Below are 18,897 nucleotides of genomic sequence, written 5' to 3'. Positions count from 1 at the left end.
TTATTTCCGTTTCCTCTTCACTCTGCGTGTGTTTGTGTGTGTGTAATGAGGTGTGAAAATTGAATGACTTCAAGGAAGGCGCTGACCTTCACCTGTTCCCAGGTCGAACACTAGTGTCCCATATCATGTCGTCAGGAGGATGTGGTGAAGAATCCTAAGAGGTGTGTGTGTGTGTGTGTGTGTGTGTGTGTGTGTGTGTGTGTGTGGGTCATAAGAACATGATTGGGTCAGCTTAGTCACTCATTGATCATGGGGGTCTGCAGAGCGTGACATTAGTTGAATGTCAGTGGAAGATTAACACACTATCTATGTCTATAGAAAAGGTCGACAGTCATCGCACCTTTTAAGTGTACTGTGCCCACATGGTCACCCCATGCACCTCTATAATGGGCATTATTTTAATGGTTTGGCCTTGCGTGGCCCTATAAAGGTATAATATGTAGAGCATCACAGGACTGATCATCCGTCATGTTACCCAACATTTGTACTTGGCCAAACGAAGCAGGTGGGGATGTTTACAGCCTAAACATTAAACACAGTCTGTTTTTAACTTCCTGTGTTTCTTTTATTTATTTATTTATTTATTAGTTTATTTGACAGGGACAGTGTACATTAATTAACATTGCTGCAAATGCACCAGAATTAGCCAAAAGGCTATTTTTCATCTGTTGTCCCTGGACAGATCTTAAAATTGTCTACCTAAAAAAAAAAAATAAGAAGAAGATTACAGTGAACAATACAAATATAAAAGAGCAGTAAAACAGATTTAAATATTCAAATCCTGTTGATGAATACAGTGTACAGAATAAGTTTGCTGTAAGACAGACATTAGGTTAAAAAAGAAAAATATATATACACACATACATACACACATCCGTACATATATATATATACATATACATGCATTACATCAGCCTTTTAGCTATATTTGCAACCTCCAATCAGTAAAGTATATTAACAAAATAAATCTCAGAAATATATGTCATCGCATGTGTTGCTCAACAAGCGGAACGATGCAATTTAAAGGTGCACAAAAGTTAGTGACGACTCGAGAATGTGGATAAAATCACCTGAGCAAGCTCGAGCTCTTCTGGTCTTCACATAAATATGAATGACTTTTTCTGGGAATAGAGGTATAAACTAACATAATTCTTCAAATCTAGGGGAGGGGTGGCCTAGTGTTGGCTCCTGCACATTCACTCTCACACATCATAAGGCAGGTTTAGGCTGTTCCATATGGATGAGTCGTATATGATGTTTGGTGCATCAGAATGTAAATGTAAGCAGCCGTTTGTGTGTGCCTCAGCAACTCTTGAGAAGCATGGTCAAATCTTTATTTTTGAATGTGCTTATGTCTTTACACATTTGTTTTAATGTGAGTGTACGAATGTCCACATAGTTTACAATTTGTGATCTCTCTCTCTTTCTATATATATATATATATATATATATATATATATGCCTGTTGCAGCTAAAAAATTAACCCTAACCCTACAGTATTTACATTCTTATTTTATTACATGAACACTTTCCTTCTAAACCCGTCTCTGGGGATATTCCCATACATAAAACTAATCACTATTCATTCCGTATTTAAAACTCCAAATGACTGCACTCTCATGAATGTAATTCTCACTTTTCAAGATGGATGATAATAGCTTTCCATAATGTGCTTTATTTAAATACTACCATTTTTTTTACTTACAGTGGGAGGGATGTCATTTTCAAAGTAAAGTCTTCATAATGATAATACCAGTTCTGTAATTTTTCAGTCTTTTCCCCACAGATGATTAAAAATGTCCACTTATCATCATATATTCTACAGAAACTTTCTGGCAGTTACTCACAGTGGTTTCTCACAGTGTTGTATTTATCTTTCTCCAGTGCCACTGTTTAATAAATGTGAGAGTAACATAATACATCCTCAGGTTAATTAAAAGCATACTTTATTTGCTCACAGAGGAACAGCCGCTACTCAATGCTTTTGGTCCCCCAGAAGTAGGGGCCAAGGTGAATGGTATTATTTTCCATTTTGTCCTCAAGATAAGAAACATGCGACAAGGAATGGGTTGTAAGAAATGGATAGGCGTTAGCTGGCTTCTGCATTTTAATTAATCCCCTTGAGTGTCTGTTACCTGCACCATTTTGCATTCCCAACTGAATTAAACAAGCGGCTTTTGGAGAAGATTAGGATGAGCAGTCATAGGAGAAATGACACAAAGGCGAAGAAAATTTGTTATTTGTGGGTGTCTCATATCAGCTTTGTTGTGATCTACAGTAGTATTGTGAATTATACTGCCCAGTGAATGCTCTGTGTGTGGCTACAGCTGGCTCTGTTATCAGGCTGTAGGCAGAGATGGAGGGAATGATGAAAAAATCAGGGAGGGTGGACAGAAAGAGATGGGATTTATGCTATCACACTGCTAGGAAGGAAAAGGATTTATTCAGTCCTTTGTGAAGACTGATGCCATTACACTAGATCCCACCTCAACGTCCTCTTGTCTTTTGTTTCTGTACCCCGATTCCCTGTTCTCTCCCCTTTTTCTATTTACCGTTTGTCTTTGGCTCTGACTACTCTGTGATCCCTAGGGACATGTTTTTTCATTTATTCTAGGCCTACACCTTATTCAATCCCATCCCTCTCATGTCTTTAAGACTCCCTTTTTCTCTCTCTCTTTCTCTCTCTCTCTCTACTTAGAATCAATACTCTGCACTGGTGAATGTGTGGTTGTCTCTATCCTTTCTTCAATCTGCTATACATTGCCTGTCATCCATATAATATACATATAGAAAGCATCGGTCCCCACAGATGCTGAGATGCTGTCAGTTCCTCTACTTTATTATTGTGGATCGCACTTGTGCCATCAGTCATAACGCTGACTTTTACCTCTCACCATAGGACATCCAAGGCTACACACATAAACAACAAGCTAATAAGTCGGCTAGCTTTTCCCTTGCTAAGTGGAATAGGATTATATATAATATTCAGTGCCAGAGGTGGACCAATTCCTTGTGTAGTTCAGCATTTGGAATCAGTGCACTAATGCTGTCCTGCTAAATTCTTGTAAAAGAAAAGCACATGGCACGTGGCATAAGGGTTTTATTTCGTATCGAACAGCACATAAACATTTTCAAAGGATAGATATTTGGTGGGTACCCTTTTTATAAATGGTCTTTCATTGTTTTTCCTAAAGGGGAGAGAGAGGGTTTAGCTAAAGAATTATGTTTATAAATTTTATAAATTTATTAATTATGTGTTTTAGCGATCAAATCTATTTTACTTTTCTAGTTATTCGTGCATATTCAAAGAAGTTGGTAGTGGGAATTTTGTATTTTTGTTTTAATTCCTCAAATGTGAAGAGCATTTCATCATTATATAGAGATTTCTTTTTTTTTAAGCGTTTGCGATTCAAACCAAACCTCATCAAAACAACAAAAGGATTTTGGATCTTTTTTATTTGACAAGTTGTTTGGAGAATAAGTGCATATCTAAAGGCAGAGATAGTCTTGTATTCTCTATATTGTTCAACTATCACCCAGGGAATAATTGGCCTTTTATCACTGCTCAAATAAATTGATTCCTTGTCTTTTAATTGATTTCATATTTATTTGTTATTCTTTCAACTTTGAAATAGTGATCTTAAATAGGAAACATATGATTGAGCTAACTATACAGTATGTCCATACAGTATCATTGCCCATGCTACATTACACTGCTTTAGCCTAGCACTCTGCCAACTTACATTTTCAGCTGGTTCAAACCATGGGTGGGTGAGGTGGTTTAACACCAGGCTCACGTGAAAGAAAATGGAACAGTAGCAGTCACTGTTACTTTTGCATGCACGCACACACACACATGCACACACACACTTTCTTTCCATTTGTCAGCCCCCTTCATAGTACAGTATATGTTATAATGGCGAGGCAAGGCATTGCTAACACGGCAAGCGAGTGCTTTCTCTTGTTCAGTGGCTCTCACTGTCAAAAGAGAGGGATTGTTTTGCTTAGGCCCGTGACAGACTCAAGTGCTTCAATTTTCCCCCTCCTTGGAGAAAGCGACTGCACAAAACCTTTGGAGTCTTTAGGGTATCAGAAAAACTGCTAGCCAGAGCCAATTCTGCAAAGACCAGGCTGGACCCTGAAGGTGGATCATGGGATAGTTGAAATGGAGCAAAACCTCTGAACCAGTTCAGGCAAGCAAACCTGAGGAGTGCTGCTCTGCTTACATGTGACATGCTCTAATCACTGCACTGCTGTATACACAACACAATCTTGCAAACTACTAAAGCTGTCAATGCAGTGCTCATTCACTCTGCCTAGAAGCAAACTGCTCAGATTGAAAAAGCTGCTCCTCCACTAGAGCATCCACCTGTAAGCTCTTTTACTGGATTTATTCCTCAGATAATACTTTAAATCGGTTTGAGGTTGTGAAATGTAATATTTTGACATTACCAAACCAACTTTATGAAACTTCAATTCTTAATGAGTCACATTTCAAACGTAAATGTGTACTACTGAAATGATCTAACAAATCATGTCCTCAGGAAAAGAATTTCAACAATATTTGTCAAAATGTCGAACATCAGTATAGATTCAACAGGAAACTGAAGACTTTTTCTAGCCTGGCTGACGCCAGACCCTTCTCAGCTGTAACTGAGAGTGGGTCTGGGCAAAGTTCATTCGCAGCTCATTTCCAAAGGGGCGTCACCAACGGACGCCGCTCAAGTGCCTCTGGGCGCAATTGGATAGTCCTTCAACCAATCAGACCAACAATCCGGGTGGCGTAGCAGCGACATGAGGTAGCCGTCATGTTGAATGTAAACAAAAAGCTGCTCGCCTTCGCTGCGCTATCGTCATCATATAAAGCCCATCTCAACGGTTTTGATTGGTGGCTCGATTTGGAAAAAATGGAAATGTGCTTGAATGGGCTCTTGGCCAGACTGACTTGCAGAGCAAATCTCAAATTTGCCAGGAGTTCGTCAGGGTTATCCCAGGCTAGACTTTTTCATCCATGCTGGATCTTTGTCAAGTGAAAAAAAGTCTCGGTGTGGCCTCATGTCTCCTGTTACAAGTTGCACATGATGGTTAAAGTAAAATTGGACTGCAAAATTGGTTTAAAGTTGGTGCTCAGGAATTACTCTTGACATATGTTACATTTTAATTGCCTATCCTTGTTGCCTTGTTAAGTAGATTATCAAACTTTTGACATGTTCCCACTTATTGTTTTAAAGTTTTTTCATACATTTGCATCACTTGTCAGTAGGTGTGTGCAATTTCTATAGGTGTGTTCTGTCTCTATTCACTTCCTGTGCTCCCATTAAATATGTAATACAATATCTAATAGACACTGTGTTAAGAACTGGGACTGAGTTGATTCACTATTCATATTAATGACCAGTAGATAGTAGCTTTACCGCTTCACCTTTCTTTGAGTCATAGTAATAGTAATGTTGTATGTTCTCTTTTGTCTCCACAGCAAAGAAGACATGTGCGACCACAGACTTTGCCTGTAAGAACGGACAGTGCGTCCCTGCTAGGTGGCGCTGTGATGGCGAGCCGGAGTGTGCAGACGGTTCAGACGAGGCTGATGCGATCTGCAGTAAGTACACAAACACAGACAAACAGGCAAACGCAGACAGATAGAATGCCATGAAGACAAAGTCAGAGAGTTCAGGAGACACACATTCGATGTCTCAAAAGTGTAAGTGTGTGTCTTTGTTCATTCATGCATGTATGTTTTTAATGAAATGAAAGTTGACAAAAATACATGAATTTTCTAAAACATGTATACACACCAGCATAATGTTACTGTTCTTGTCCCTTTTACAGTCGTGTCATTTCTGTTTAAACTAACCTAAACTCACACATGCATACGCACACACATTTTCTCCAGCATAAAGCACTCCCAAGGTTGCACGGTCTCAGTGTTTCACATTTTGCTGTGCTCCAGCCACTGTGCCAATCTTCTCTTTCTTGCACATTGCCTCCGAAAATTGCTTTCAGGGTCTTTTTTTGGCTGCCCCGTCACACGCAGACCGTATGGTTTGATCAAGGCCATAGAGGGCGGAAGAGTGGACAAGACATCAGCTTCTTTCATTATTTCCTATAGAGCACAATTGGAAAAAGTGAGATTTAGAAATAATTACTCACCCCTGAATCCCAATCGGTTTCACAGGAAAATATTTTATTTTATTTTCATGTTCAATAGGTCAGTTTGGCAGTGCATTTTAACAGCATTTTTGTTGCATTGTGTGCAGGTTCACACATTATTTATTAAGCATTGATGGAAAGTGTTTTGTCAGTTTATAGTTAGGATGTATTGTATTGCTGCCCATTTTGTAGGACGAACAGTTGTAAATGCGACAAAGCAGTTTCTGTGAAGGGCAATGCAGCCACTATTGCTTAAAAAACTACAATGTACAATGTTGTTACTCTGGGTGTTGGACATTTCTTATCATTATCAGTGTTAGCAACCAAGAGACCTTTTGAACTGCACTGAAATACTCCGAAACATCAGCTAATGTGACTTTTAAAGCTTGTCTTTTGAGTATAATTATGTATTTTATATAGAAATTGACCAAAACCTGTGAACAGACCTTACCTGTTACACTGCTGTTCAAAAGGTTGGCAGGTGGGGAGATTTCGTGCGGTTGCAATTATGAAAAATGGAACACTGCCCACTGTGATTCTTTTTTTTTTATCTTATCAGCAGAGGTAACCCACTATTCACTACGTGCGGTGGGGCAGGGAGGTTATACGCAGCAGGTGTGTGTTTGTATGCTTGGGTTAAAGGATGAAAGTCAGAAGGATATTAATGATGAGAATAAAGTGTGAGGTGCTAAGCAGCGTTAAACGACTGATACTATAAGTTTAAATATGGGTTTAAGAGCGAAGAGTAGAAGGCGTTTGGATGACTTTGAGTAAGGATTAGGTGAGTTTCGTAAGAGAGAAATTGTATGACTTTGGAAGCAACTGTGCCCCAAATATTAAAACTACTGAAAATACCATACTATTTGGGGAATGTGATCCATATTCAAGCTGCCAAAATTCTGATTGCAGTGTTTTTTGGGGCTTTTTTTAAAGATAATTTTAGTCTTTAATAGACAAGACAGCTGCAGACAGGAAAGGGGGGAGAGAGAGTGGGAAGACATGCAGCAAATGGCCGCCGGTTGGACTCAAACCCTGAGCCGCTGCGTCAAGGACTGATCATCTGCATATGGGTGCCCACTCCACCAGGTTAGCTACCCAGGTGCCCCGCTTGCAGTTTTTTTTTAATCCCCGTGGTTTTTTTTAAGTCGATGCATTTTCCTGTTACCTTTTCAAAGCTGTCCAAATTTCTAGAACTAAACTTTTTTGAAGCTAATGTTCAGATCGACAAAGACAAAGCACATGCTCTACATTCAGATAACTGTGTTGGCACAGCCTAGGCACCATTGAAAAGAAAAAACAGGATTGTCTGTTGAATTAATCCAGGTAAAATACCTTATAGCACTTACCTTGATAATTTCAATGTCACGGTAACTTTCCGGAGTTGTAAAATCCTGCCTCAAAGCAGTATAAAGAGCTGTGCTGTGTTGTCATGTCTGATGAGTCTTTAAACATGGCTTATAGGTCTCCTTTAACCTGTACCTTACCTGTCTTAACTCCAAAAGAGTGATGTAGTGGTCTTGAACAGGGCTTTCCTGGTATATCACAATGACCAGTTTGGCAGAGTTTGGAAGTCATAATAATAATAATAGAATCCAAACAGACCATAACATTCACTGGCATTTCACAGGGATTCACATATTAATCTCACACAAATGCAGTGTTCCTCCAAAGACAAGTCAGACAGAGCAGAACTGCTAGTGGTCAGGCTTTCCACTGTCGGTCTTATCACAAAACTCTCCATATGGCTGTATCTACAGGCCAGCTCCTATTTGCAATTTTAAGATGATTTTCAAAGAGGTGATCAAAGAGCCCTTTGAAGATTCTCAAAGTAATAAGTAATAAGGGGTAGGCAAAGGACATGTGTGGGTTTGTGTGTGTGTGTGTGTGTGTGTGTGTGTGTGTGTGTGTGTGTGTGTGTGTGTGTGTGTGTATATGTGCACAATGCCTATAAAGGGTATGAGTGTGCCCTAAGCGTGTGTTTAAAGCTAGAGTCGATGCTTGTATTTAGTATTCATCACAAGGTGAATCTGTAAGTCTTTTCATCAGATAAGTGGACCTGTGGTTAAGTCTAATTATGTCCAATCAAGGTCAGTGAGTTCTCTTACTTTCTCAACCACATCGATCCTCAAAGGTGTGTGTGTGTGTGTGTGTGTGTGTGTGTGTGTGTGTGTATATAATGGCATGCAGCAAAATGTTTACGTGATTTTGTGTGTGTATGCCTGTACCAGAACATAGTAGTGTATTTACATTAAGTAAGAGATTTAAAGTATCACTAGAAGAAAAAAAAATCTTCTATTAAGGTATATGCAGTTTTAAAACATATTGATAAATCGATTATCCGTTGATTTAAATTCCTGAAAAATAAAGTTACTTCATCAGTTTAATGTAAAAGTCTGTAAATCCAATATCCATGAGAAGATATTAAAAGGGATAGCTACCTGTATAAATGGTGAAATAAAATCTCTACCATAACGCTTTACTTACGGGATAGTTCCGGTGCCACCAGAGGTTCCGCCGGATGTCTCTCATTTTCAGCCGGATGTCCCTCACCTTCCACTTTCTTTGTGTTGGCAATCTAAACTCCAGTCGATTTGGGAAACATCCTCTGAGCTAGAACCGACAATCAAATTATGTTTATCTTTTTTTCTTCTTTTTTTTTAATAAAAAGTCTCTCATGCGTGTACAGGTTCCACCAAACAAGTTCCATCCCGAGGCTATTTTGCAGAGGCCCCATTGCTGCGTCCGGCGCATGGCGGCGCCCATAAAGATTGTGATTGGTTTAAAGAAATGCCAATAAACCAGAGCACTCCTATACAGGAATGTTGTTTGGACTAGCCAGACCTTTCTCCGCAGCGCTGTGGAGATAGGTCTGGCAATGCGAGACTGTCATTGTAAACAGATGGGTGACAGATTAAAGTAAAAACCAACGTAAAATGTATTATTAAGGTGTTGGGCTACCACAAGCCACCAGCACAGCTTTAATGGTCTTGGGCAAACTTTCTACTGTACAAGTCTCTTCCAGAGATATTCCCTCCTTTGGTGTTTTGATGATGGCGATGGAGAACACCAATAATCTGCCATACTGTACTGTAGATGCCATTCAATGACTTGTCTATGTTTCTGTCTTTTGCCTGTCCTTACATCCTGTGAACCTCTTTCTACGAGCCTACCATCTTTTATCACATCCTCCTCTCTGGTCTCTTGGTCTTCCCTGCTGTATGTTCTCTACTTTCTGATCTGAGTTTAGTTTAAGTAATGCCTTTGATTGAATTGATTTCCCTGGGAGGAAATCGATGGGCTGATCCCCGAGACTTCTGGTTGACTGCTGATTAACTATGGACCTCCGATGACGCCTCTGAAACCACACACACACACACACACACAGGCTCCTTAGGAGTTGTCTGTAATTACACATGTGAAAATGAATCTGGGCCTCGAGGGGATTTTGGAGAATATGCTCAATCAGGCGATGCATGAAAGAGTACGCGTCTCTGCATACACTGTTCTGCACCGGTCTTAAGTGCAGACATCATCGCTCAGTAGTTGTTGCGGGAGCCTCATTGGTAATATTAGAAGTACTATTAGAAGTCACTAGATTCCTGAATAAGTGACAGTAATTTAGTATTTATTTTTTTAACTAAACAAGCCAACAACAAACACACTTGAAAACAGTCTCAAAAGGTTCAATAAATGGAGAAAAAAAACCCTCATAACTTGAAAACTTGGATAGGTTGAAACATTTTTAGTGCAGGAACTTGTTAAAATCATGTTGAAAATTTTGAATCAAATGTCTTAAAAGCTGTTTCACAAACAGGCAACAAAATCCTCAAGTACAAAAAAAAAGTCACGGTGAGACAAAGCTTTATTTCTGAGGTTGAGCACCTGTTCTGACTTTCCATGGTTTTACTCTCCTAAACAAAAAACACCCCGATCCATAACATAATGTGATTAATTATTGATATATTGTCATATACACTAGAAAAAGCTGTGAGTCAAATGAATATTCATTAAAACGTCTTCAACCTTTATTTAACCAGGAAAAGTCCCATTGAGTTACAGTAACTCCTGGCCAACACTGGCGGCAAAAAGTTTCAAAATACATAAAAGACAGGACAAAGGTTACATACTACACCACAAATCTCCGTACATACACTATACATACTAAAACACAAACAAGACATTACACTTAACTTAAGCTAATACAGACATACAACTTAAAGGGTGCCTAGTTAAAAGCAATTACACTATTCAGTCAGAGTTGACTTTAAAAGGTTTTTAAAAGTATTGAATGGTGGAAGTGATTCTAGATTTAAGGAGTTTTGGAGTTCATTCCAGACATTTGGTGCTTAAGCATCCTCATTCACTAAATGTTTCATTGGTGCTTGTTACTAATATAGGAAATTGTACCTGATAACTAAATGCTAAAGAATGAAATAGTTATCTGTGTGTAAAAAAAAAAAAAAAAAATTTAAAAAAAAAAGACTTATCATTGACTTCCATTGGGTCAGTTGTATTTTTTCACATTGAATTTCAAATTGAATTTACATAATGTGCTACACTGTTGGCACCCATGTTCATAATCCACGTGCCAGACATCAAAAGCTTTGATTTCCCGGGGTCTAGACATTACAAAGTCAGCATCCATTTTCTCTGAGTGGCATCAGCAAGATCCTGCAGTTTGACAATCAGTGCTGATTAGAGGAGCTGCGTAGAATCTCTCAAGCGTTGTTTAAACTCAATCTTTATGTGTGCACACTCTTTCAGCTCTGCTGCTGCATATCCACACTCCAGGGAATAAAAAGAGCCCTTCTCGCCACCCAAGTGTCTCTGTGTAGATAAAGGTTATTGAATTGCAACATCAAGACACTCAGCCAACCTCACTCAGCCACATATTGGAGCGACATGTGACACACTTTTTCCGTCCCCCGGCTGTCAAAGCCATGCTTAAAAATGTTGGCTATAGAGAGAAAACTGTTTAAGGGCACTTAAGCTTTGTATTATATTGATGTTTTATATTCATAACATAAAAGTCTTGTATTATCAATGCAAGAAATCTAATCATTACAAGTTTACTCAGGCATGTTTCATACTCGGAGGCATGCTGACAAAAGCTATACTGAAAAACCTCCAAACTCATTGTGAGACATAAGTGGGAGAAAATAAAGACAAACACAAATGAGATTTTTGATAACTTTTAGAAGTCAAGTAATCTCAAAGTACACACGGTAGAGCATTTTGAGATAAAACCCCTCCTTTGGGTCTGCTACTGATGATGAATTTCTGATTTTCATTTATATGAAAAAATAACTTTTGGTTCTTTGATATGAGGACCTGTATTTATTTCATAATTGTACTATTCCACAAAATATACTCTGGTCTTTATCGGTGCCGGGCCCTGAACTCAGTACCTTTTACATTCTTAAAAAACATTGCAATAGTAATGTATAGTACACAGAGTCACATGTTATAAATGTTGTATTACACCTTAATAAATGTTGATTTGTTTAGTACGTTTTACTGATCATCTAATTTTATCTTTTTGCCAACCTAATCAACGACACAGGGCAGTCAAACTGCCATGATTTTAAACATTGCTATTTATTTCATTCCATCTGATGAAGCCCATTCATCTGAAGACTCAACGTGTCAAAGCAGAGCCTTTTATCACAGCTGGACTTCTCTCCCACTTTGTGTAGCCTTGATTTATAGATCTCGTATCAAATCACTACTGACTTCTTTGATGCCAGTTGTAGTGAAGATATTGAAAGTGGACAACTGCTACTTGGTACTACTTAGTCAAACCAACAGGTAGTGCAACGTCTGTATTCCTGAGTTTAAATAGGGAGGAGGAAGTCTGGTGTTTGTTTAGTTACAATTGCAGGATGTTGATGACAAGGATATTGCTGATGACAATGATTGCTCTTTGACTTTATGCTGTAACTCAACACTAGTGTTAGTCATGTTTTATTATGTTTTAATACCTGCTGTGAAATTCAGTTTGGTAGTAATACTGCCTGGCTCTGGCTTTGGTTCAGACTGAAATATTATATAAGCTCACTACTGGATTTTTTTCTAGCAAATTTTGCACACAGACATTCATGTTCCTGACAGAAGGATGCCTACTGACTTTGGTGACCCTTCATTTAGTGACATGAGCAGGTCAAATGATTCACTTATCCAGTAAAAATATAATATATGTATTATATAAATAGCACTAAACACAGTACGTTGTGTTTAGTGCTAATCAACAAATTATAAACTAAGATGGTGTTAGAGAGAAACATGTCAAAAATGATAGTATATTTATCAATTTTAACAAAGTACTGTAATTTTAATACACCTTAACAAAGCTGTTAGCATGGCTGTAGACTTGTTGTATTGAGGTTAGCTGTTAAATTTATTTTTAAGAATAATTTTTGTAATAATGTTTTTTTAGAAGTGTCTGAAACCTAGACTATTACTTATGGATTTATGTATTGGTGATGAGCAGCTCTTTATGTCATATTGCACATGGTAAAGTAACTCCTATATAGATTTGTACCTTTATATTGAAATTGTGTAAAATCTGATGTTTAATCATCCAGCACTGGACAAAGATATTAGGGACTACGTTTACATGCACATAATATTCTGTTTTTTGCCCTTATTCTGAAAAAGATGAAATTCAGACTAAGCTGTTTACACGGCTAATGAAAGTGAACATCCCACTAATATTTTCCGTTTACATGTAGCTGGGCAAAATACGATTTTTTCAAAGTTTACCAGCGATGGCGGACTTGTTGGACCGTGCGAACACAGCCTCTCTCTTTCATTCCTTCAACCAGCTTCTTGAAAAGGTTGGCTTATGATGTGCGCACATATCCAAAAACCGGTTGATATCAAAGTCTTTGATGATGAGCTGTGTTTTTCCTTCTGATCCTTTCTGCAGCCTTGCAAACTGTTGGCTAGTTGGTTTGTGTACAGCAACCATAGCAACACACAGAGCTGACCATTAGCCGTTAACAGGCAAGAGGCTGTAAACTGCGGTTAAAAAACCCAGATTGAGGCAAAGGCGCTGTATACATGTCCAAAGAATGCCTCTAAAACCCGAATAATACCAGAATATCCCACATCTTAATCCGAAAATGCTATATTAGGAAAAAGGCCTTATTCTAAATATCCAACCGGAATCTGCTGTTTACATGACCTGGATCAAATTCGGAATATTGTCATATTCGGAATAATAGTGGAATATTGGTATGCATGTAAACGTACTCAGTGTAACATCACTGTGAAGCCAGCTGTCCTTTGGTCACAACTAAAGTTGAAACTTGTACTTCCCTCCCCCTCAATCTCTATTTTCCTGCTGTCATCAGTTCCACCTGCTCCTGTGTACTGATGTGGATTTTTCCTTGTCTGCGTGTGCTGAGACAATAGGCAGGTCAGCGTATTATAGCATGGAGGCTGGAGGTTGTGCTAGTTAATTACTTTGGAATATGAACGGCAAGGATCCAGTGAGTTGCATTGTCGGACGGCTTCAATTTCATGCTTGAGGCAGCGGCAGGTGTAATTTCCCAGGTGGCCTCTCTCTCTCTCTCTCTCTCTCTCTCTCTCTCTCTCTCTCTCTCTCTCTCTCTCTCTCTCTCTCTTCTTTCTTTCTTTCTTTCTTTCTTTCTTTCTTTCTTTCTTTCTTTCTTTCTTTCTTTCTTTCTTTGTCTCCCTCCCTACCCTTTCTCTGTCTCTCTCTAGGCATCTCTCTGTTTCTTCACCTGCGTCTCTCGTTCAATCAGGTAGAAATTCTTTGACCCCGCCATCAAAAGAGAGACACATGTCATACAAACACATTCAAACCAATGCACACAATATTCAGAAAGAGACATACGCCGTGTGTGTGTGTGTGTGTGTGTGTGTGAGCATGAGCATGCGTGTGTGTTTGTGTGTGTGATTTTAATGTAGTGTCTTGGCAACAAGACTGAGCAATCTGAGGTCACTCTGATCTTCTACTCCAGTCAGAGTTGTCTAATCTGTCTCTAGTCTTTTGCTACATGTTCTGTTAATGGAAAGAATCTTTTTTCCTGAGCTGAGTTTCACTCACTAGCCACGGTATACATACAAGCACAACTGCACAAACACAAATGCACATATCGACCTTGCTTAGTTTCAATCATTTTCTTTCTTCTTATCTGTTAGTTTGGTGTGCTTCAAATTGTCAAAAAGATCAAATTAAGCATAACAGATTCTCAACTTGCAGTGCTCAGTTTCAATCTGTTTCAGTGGAGACTACAATCAGTGAATGAACATTTATAATGTAGAAAAAAAATTACGTTCAAAAGGTTTTTCCTTTGATTGTCAGCTCTGGTTGTCAGCTATTGGCTCAACCACCGCGAGCCAATTTTGATCAAGGCAGCAGACTTTGTGTAACCAAACTCAAGGCTATGAGTTACTGTGATGGCTGAGCATTACTGTGACTGCAAGTACTTCAACATTTCTCCCACTATATATGTTTTATGTTGTAAATTATAGCACACTTTAAGTCTGAACTACGCTGGCTATGATAAGTTGTCATACTTCAATTTAAGAAAGGGACTCTGTCAGGTACTCAATGATACATGGATTACCATACAGAATATGCTGCTGTTTCATGTCTGTATCCTGGGTTGAATATTATACCAGTGCCAGTCATATGTAGACAGAGGGCATTTATGGACAATCTGTGGTTAACGTTTGGCTAATTAGTTGGTACTTGGTTTATTAATACTTATTTCATTCCATCTGATGAAGTCCATTCATCTACAAGACACAATCTTTCAAAGCAGAGCATCTCATCACAGCATGACTCTCCCACTTTCTGAAGCCTTGGTTTATAGAGTTCATAGTGAATCACGACTACTACTGAGGAGAAAACTGTAGCACAATATTTCAATTACTTTGTTAATTTTGTGTGTGTATGTGTGTGTTTGTGTGCACGTGTGCGTGTGCTTGTGATATCTAGCTCATAAATAATTGAAGACACAATTCAGTACATTTACATGCACACCAATATTCCACTATTATTCCGAATATGACAACATTCCGAATTAGATCCAGGTCATGTAAACAGCATATTCCGGTTGGATATTCCGAATAAGGCCTTTTTCCGAATATGGAATTTTCCAATTAAGTGGGAATATTTATGTGGCATATTCCAGTATTATTCAGGTTTTAGAGGCATTGCTAGGACATGTATACAGCACATTCAGAATATGCGTCTCAGTCAGGGTTTTCACCGCAGGCTTATGGTCAGCTCTGTGCGTTGCTATGGTTTCTGTACACAACCCAACCAGCCAACAGTTTGCAAGGCTGGAGACCAGATAAGAAGGAGAAACACAGCTACTTTTAAACATTATCAAATACTTGGATATCAACAGGTTTTTGGATATGTGCAAACATTGCTACGCTGACCTTTTCAAGAAGCTGGAATACTCACTTTCATTAGCTATGGGAACAGCTAAGTCGGAATATGGTCTTTTTCGGAATAAGGGCAAAAACTGGAATATTATGTGCATGTAAACTGTAATGGGAAAAATTACATATATTTAAGCATAATTCCTTATATTTTTATGTTTTATTTCTACTTTAATTCGCTCATAAATGCTGATAGAGTCTATCTCATTTCCCACATGTAGATTTTGATTCTAACTTTGTGAGACATCCAGTCTGGAACATTATGTGAGCACTGGTTGCCTGAACCGATAAAGGTACAAGGTCACCCTAAAACTCTCTAGTTTTCCCATGCCGGTTAAGATGTAACTGGGGGGATGACAGTCGTACAGGGAGGAGAAGGTGAGATGGCTCCAAGATGTCTCTTGTATTTCCTGATTGTCTTCATGTGTATCAGATTGCATGTAAAAATTGTAGCATCATACTAAGATAAGTGCATGTGTGCTGTCACTCTGAAGATGCATATAAGCCTGGTGTTCTGTTCACTCATTTGAGAAACTGACTCCACACTGGGCTGCGGCCTTTTGTGAAATCATGTTGCTCCTATTTGCAAATATATATGTTTTAAATAAAATACAAAAGACCCAACTTGGTTCTAGTCTCAGACTGTCTTATTTGTTTCATTTTACTAAACTCTAAAAACTTCACCCCTGATGCAAAGGAAACTTCCACTACAAAACGTAGTCAATACTGACAATGAGTTTAATGTCACCTTAGAAGTTTGTGGGGGAAAAAAAATTAAAGGTCATCTCTCTCTCTCTCTCTCTCTCTCTCTCTCTCTCTCTCTCTCTCTCTCTCTCTCTCTCTCTCTCTCTCTCTCCTCATATTGTAAGCCCATCATCTCGGGCCCTCATGTGCATTGTTCTGCTTATCTTGCTGTATCTTGTGGCATCTCATTAACCACAAATGTCGTTACCTTGATTTATATCAGTAATAAGTTAAAGTGTATTGATCCCTTAAGGAAGATATAGAATAGTCACCTAACCACAACGTACACAACAGGAAATACCCTAGACATTAAAAGACACATAGCATTTTAGCTGCTGTATGAGAAAGAGAAAAAACTGAACCTAAGAAGTCCTGTGAGAAACTACCATTATATGAAAAAACAGCATGACAGCTGGTAAGTAGTCCTTATCAATGTAACTCCCAGAAGCCACACACAGAAAATGTCATAGTTTCAGTGGTGCGGTACATTTATTGAACCAGCTTGATATCAGAAAACATTGGGACCCGTGTGTTGTGGTTGTGGACTTGAAACTGCTGTTTTCAACAGATTGCTTTCTTGTTTTTACTGTATGCGGCAATCAAAAACACCTTCGCAGCAACAGCCACCATGTGATTTTTTTTCGTCAATTCCATTCTTCCGTTCAATTAGTGACCCTTGCTCTTGGCTTTAACAATTGATTGGTGGTCAATATGTTTTATGCTCTCAGAGGGAGTCTTGTGCAGCTGGAACTGCCTGATAGGATTGCTTTTCCCTTTTTTTTGGTCGTGTTTGTAAAGAACCATGCATAATAACAATTATGTTTTCATCTTCTTTTTTCCTTATTCATTAAGCCGGGCTAAAAATTGCAGCTCTTTTTTATTTCAGTATAATTTTCTCTAACTTCTCCTCTAAGGAAACCCTAAATAGTATCACTGGATCACAAATGTGGTATCCAAAAGCAGACTCAGGAGACAAAACAGGCATGATAAAAACTAGGGGTGGGAAAAATAATTGATTCTTAGATGTATCGCGATTCTCTCTAGAACGATTTGATTCACGATTCAGATAAGTTAATAATCGATTTTAAAAAAAAAAGTTACTGTCGCCAGACAAGTACAAATCAGAAACCAGAGTGACTGAAAGAGGATGGGATAATGGACAACAACTTAGAGTTTAGGCAAGAGTGCAGAAAAAAACACACAAAAATGGCCAAAATAAAAAAAAGTGTAGCAGATGGTCATAAGAACAGGTACAGTCAGGGAAGACAAATTAGATCTTTCTCACAGAAAATAAAATTGACATTTCATAGTCAAATCTGCTCCATTTAGGTGTCCCACTACTGTGGTCCTAGCACTAGCACCTAATTTTATTACGTAATTATACCTAAATTCGAGATAAATGTCTGCCGTGAGGCCTAAAGCAGGGCTTCTATGCCAGTAGAAATCAAAATGCACAATACAGATATTAATCATATGGAGATAGGAAGATGCATGACCATGACAGAAGCACATAAATTGCCTGTAATCTCAATGCTGGTCCAATATAAATGAACAGGTGTTTGATCAGGTAACGTATAGTACAAAATTAGAACACATTGGTGGGAGCAGGCATCAGCTTCCCTTTTTACCGTTGCCCAGTTTATACATATCATATTTAAAAAAAATAATAATAATATGATTCCAAAGTTTTGTCTGTCTGGTTCCAAATTTTCCTGTAACTCAATTGTGCAGGAAATTGAAATGTTTTTGAGGCCACTAAACTTGCTAAAGCATACAATTCAACTGAGCCCATTGCAATGACTTTGAAAGACAACTTTACACAGCCACTAGCTGTCCTATACTATTAGAAAAGCCCAGTCAGAAGCTTTTAGAAGTCAACTACACTCTCCACATAATTTGGCTCACTGTTTTAAATTTCACACCACTTCCTTTGTGACCCGACCCAGCCTTTGGTTAAACTGCCACAGAGAAAATGAGCTCAGAATTTTCTGTCAGGTTAAGCCCCACTCTCCTTCTCCTTTTTTTGGTCTGCCTCCTTCTCCTGCAATCATTAGTTGAGATGTGGTACTAGCCACTGGCAGTATTTTTAATGCCCAAGGTGTCGTCTACTAAACAACCATTAAGAGGGGCCTGTTGGAGGAAAGTGGCAATTTCCTATGAGAGTGCTGGTGTCGCGCTGTATTTCTTCCCCCCACGGCACTGCCAGGCCTGCAGTCTAGACTGTGCTAATGGTTCCACATTTAACAAGCCCCTTCTTCTCCTTCACACAGCCTTGAGAGAGAGATACAGAGAGAGAGAATGAGAGGGAGAGAGGGCATCCACTCCAGTTTTACTCTGCAGCATCTACTTTATACCCCCAGAAAAAAAACTAACTGAACCAGCTAAGACGCACATGAGAAATCCAAATCACATGAACTTACTCTATAGGTACGTTTTGTGCAGGAATTTGCTTAAAGCTTTAGTGTGTAACTTTTTGATATTAATGAACGTCCATTACATTCAAGCCATTGCCAAATGAGTTGATACATCCGCTCCACACAACTCTCTCTGTATTTCTCAGTATGGCTATGATCAGAAGAT

General features: G+C 38.7%; 1 protein-coding gene across 5 annotated transcripts in view; it reads left to right on the top strand.

The window, feature by feature from the left end:
• The window catches only part of lrp8 (low density lipoprotein receptor-related protein 8, apolipoprotein e receptor), a 180,022-nt gene that overhangs the window by 80,679 nt on the left and 80,446 nt on the right, over positions 1-18,897 (top strand). For all 5 annotated transcript variants that reach the window (XM_028587196.1, XM_028587195.1, XM_028587193.1 and 2 more), the window contains exon 3: positions 5,477-5,599. In XM_028587196.1, coding sequence (XP_028442997.1) covers positions 5,477-5,599 — 123 coding nt within the window. The remainder of the gene's footprint in view (positions 1-5,476; positions 5,600-18,897) is intronic.

Source organism: Perca flavescens, chromosome 9 (assembly GCF_004354835.1).
Source record: "Perca flavescens isolate YP-PL-M2 chromosome 9, PFLA_1.0, whole genome shotgun sequence".
NCBI classification, from domain to species: domain Eukaryota; kingdom Metazoa; phylum Chordata; class Actinopteri; order Perciformes; family Percidae; genus Perca; species Perca flavescens.
This window is presented reverse-complemented; position numbering and strand designations above follow the sequence as displayed.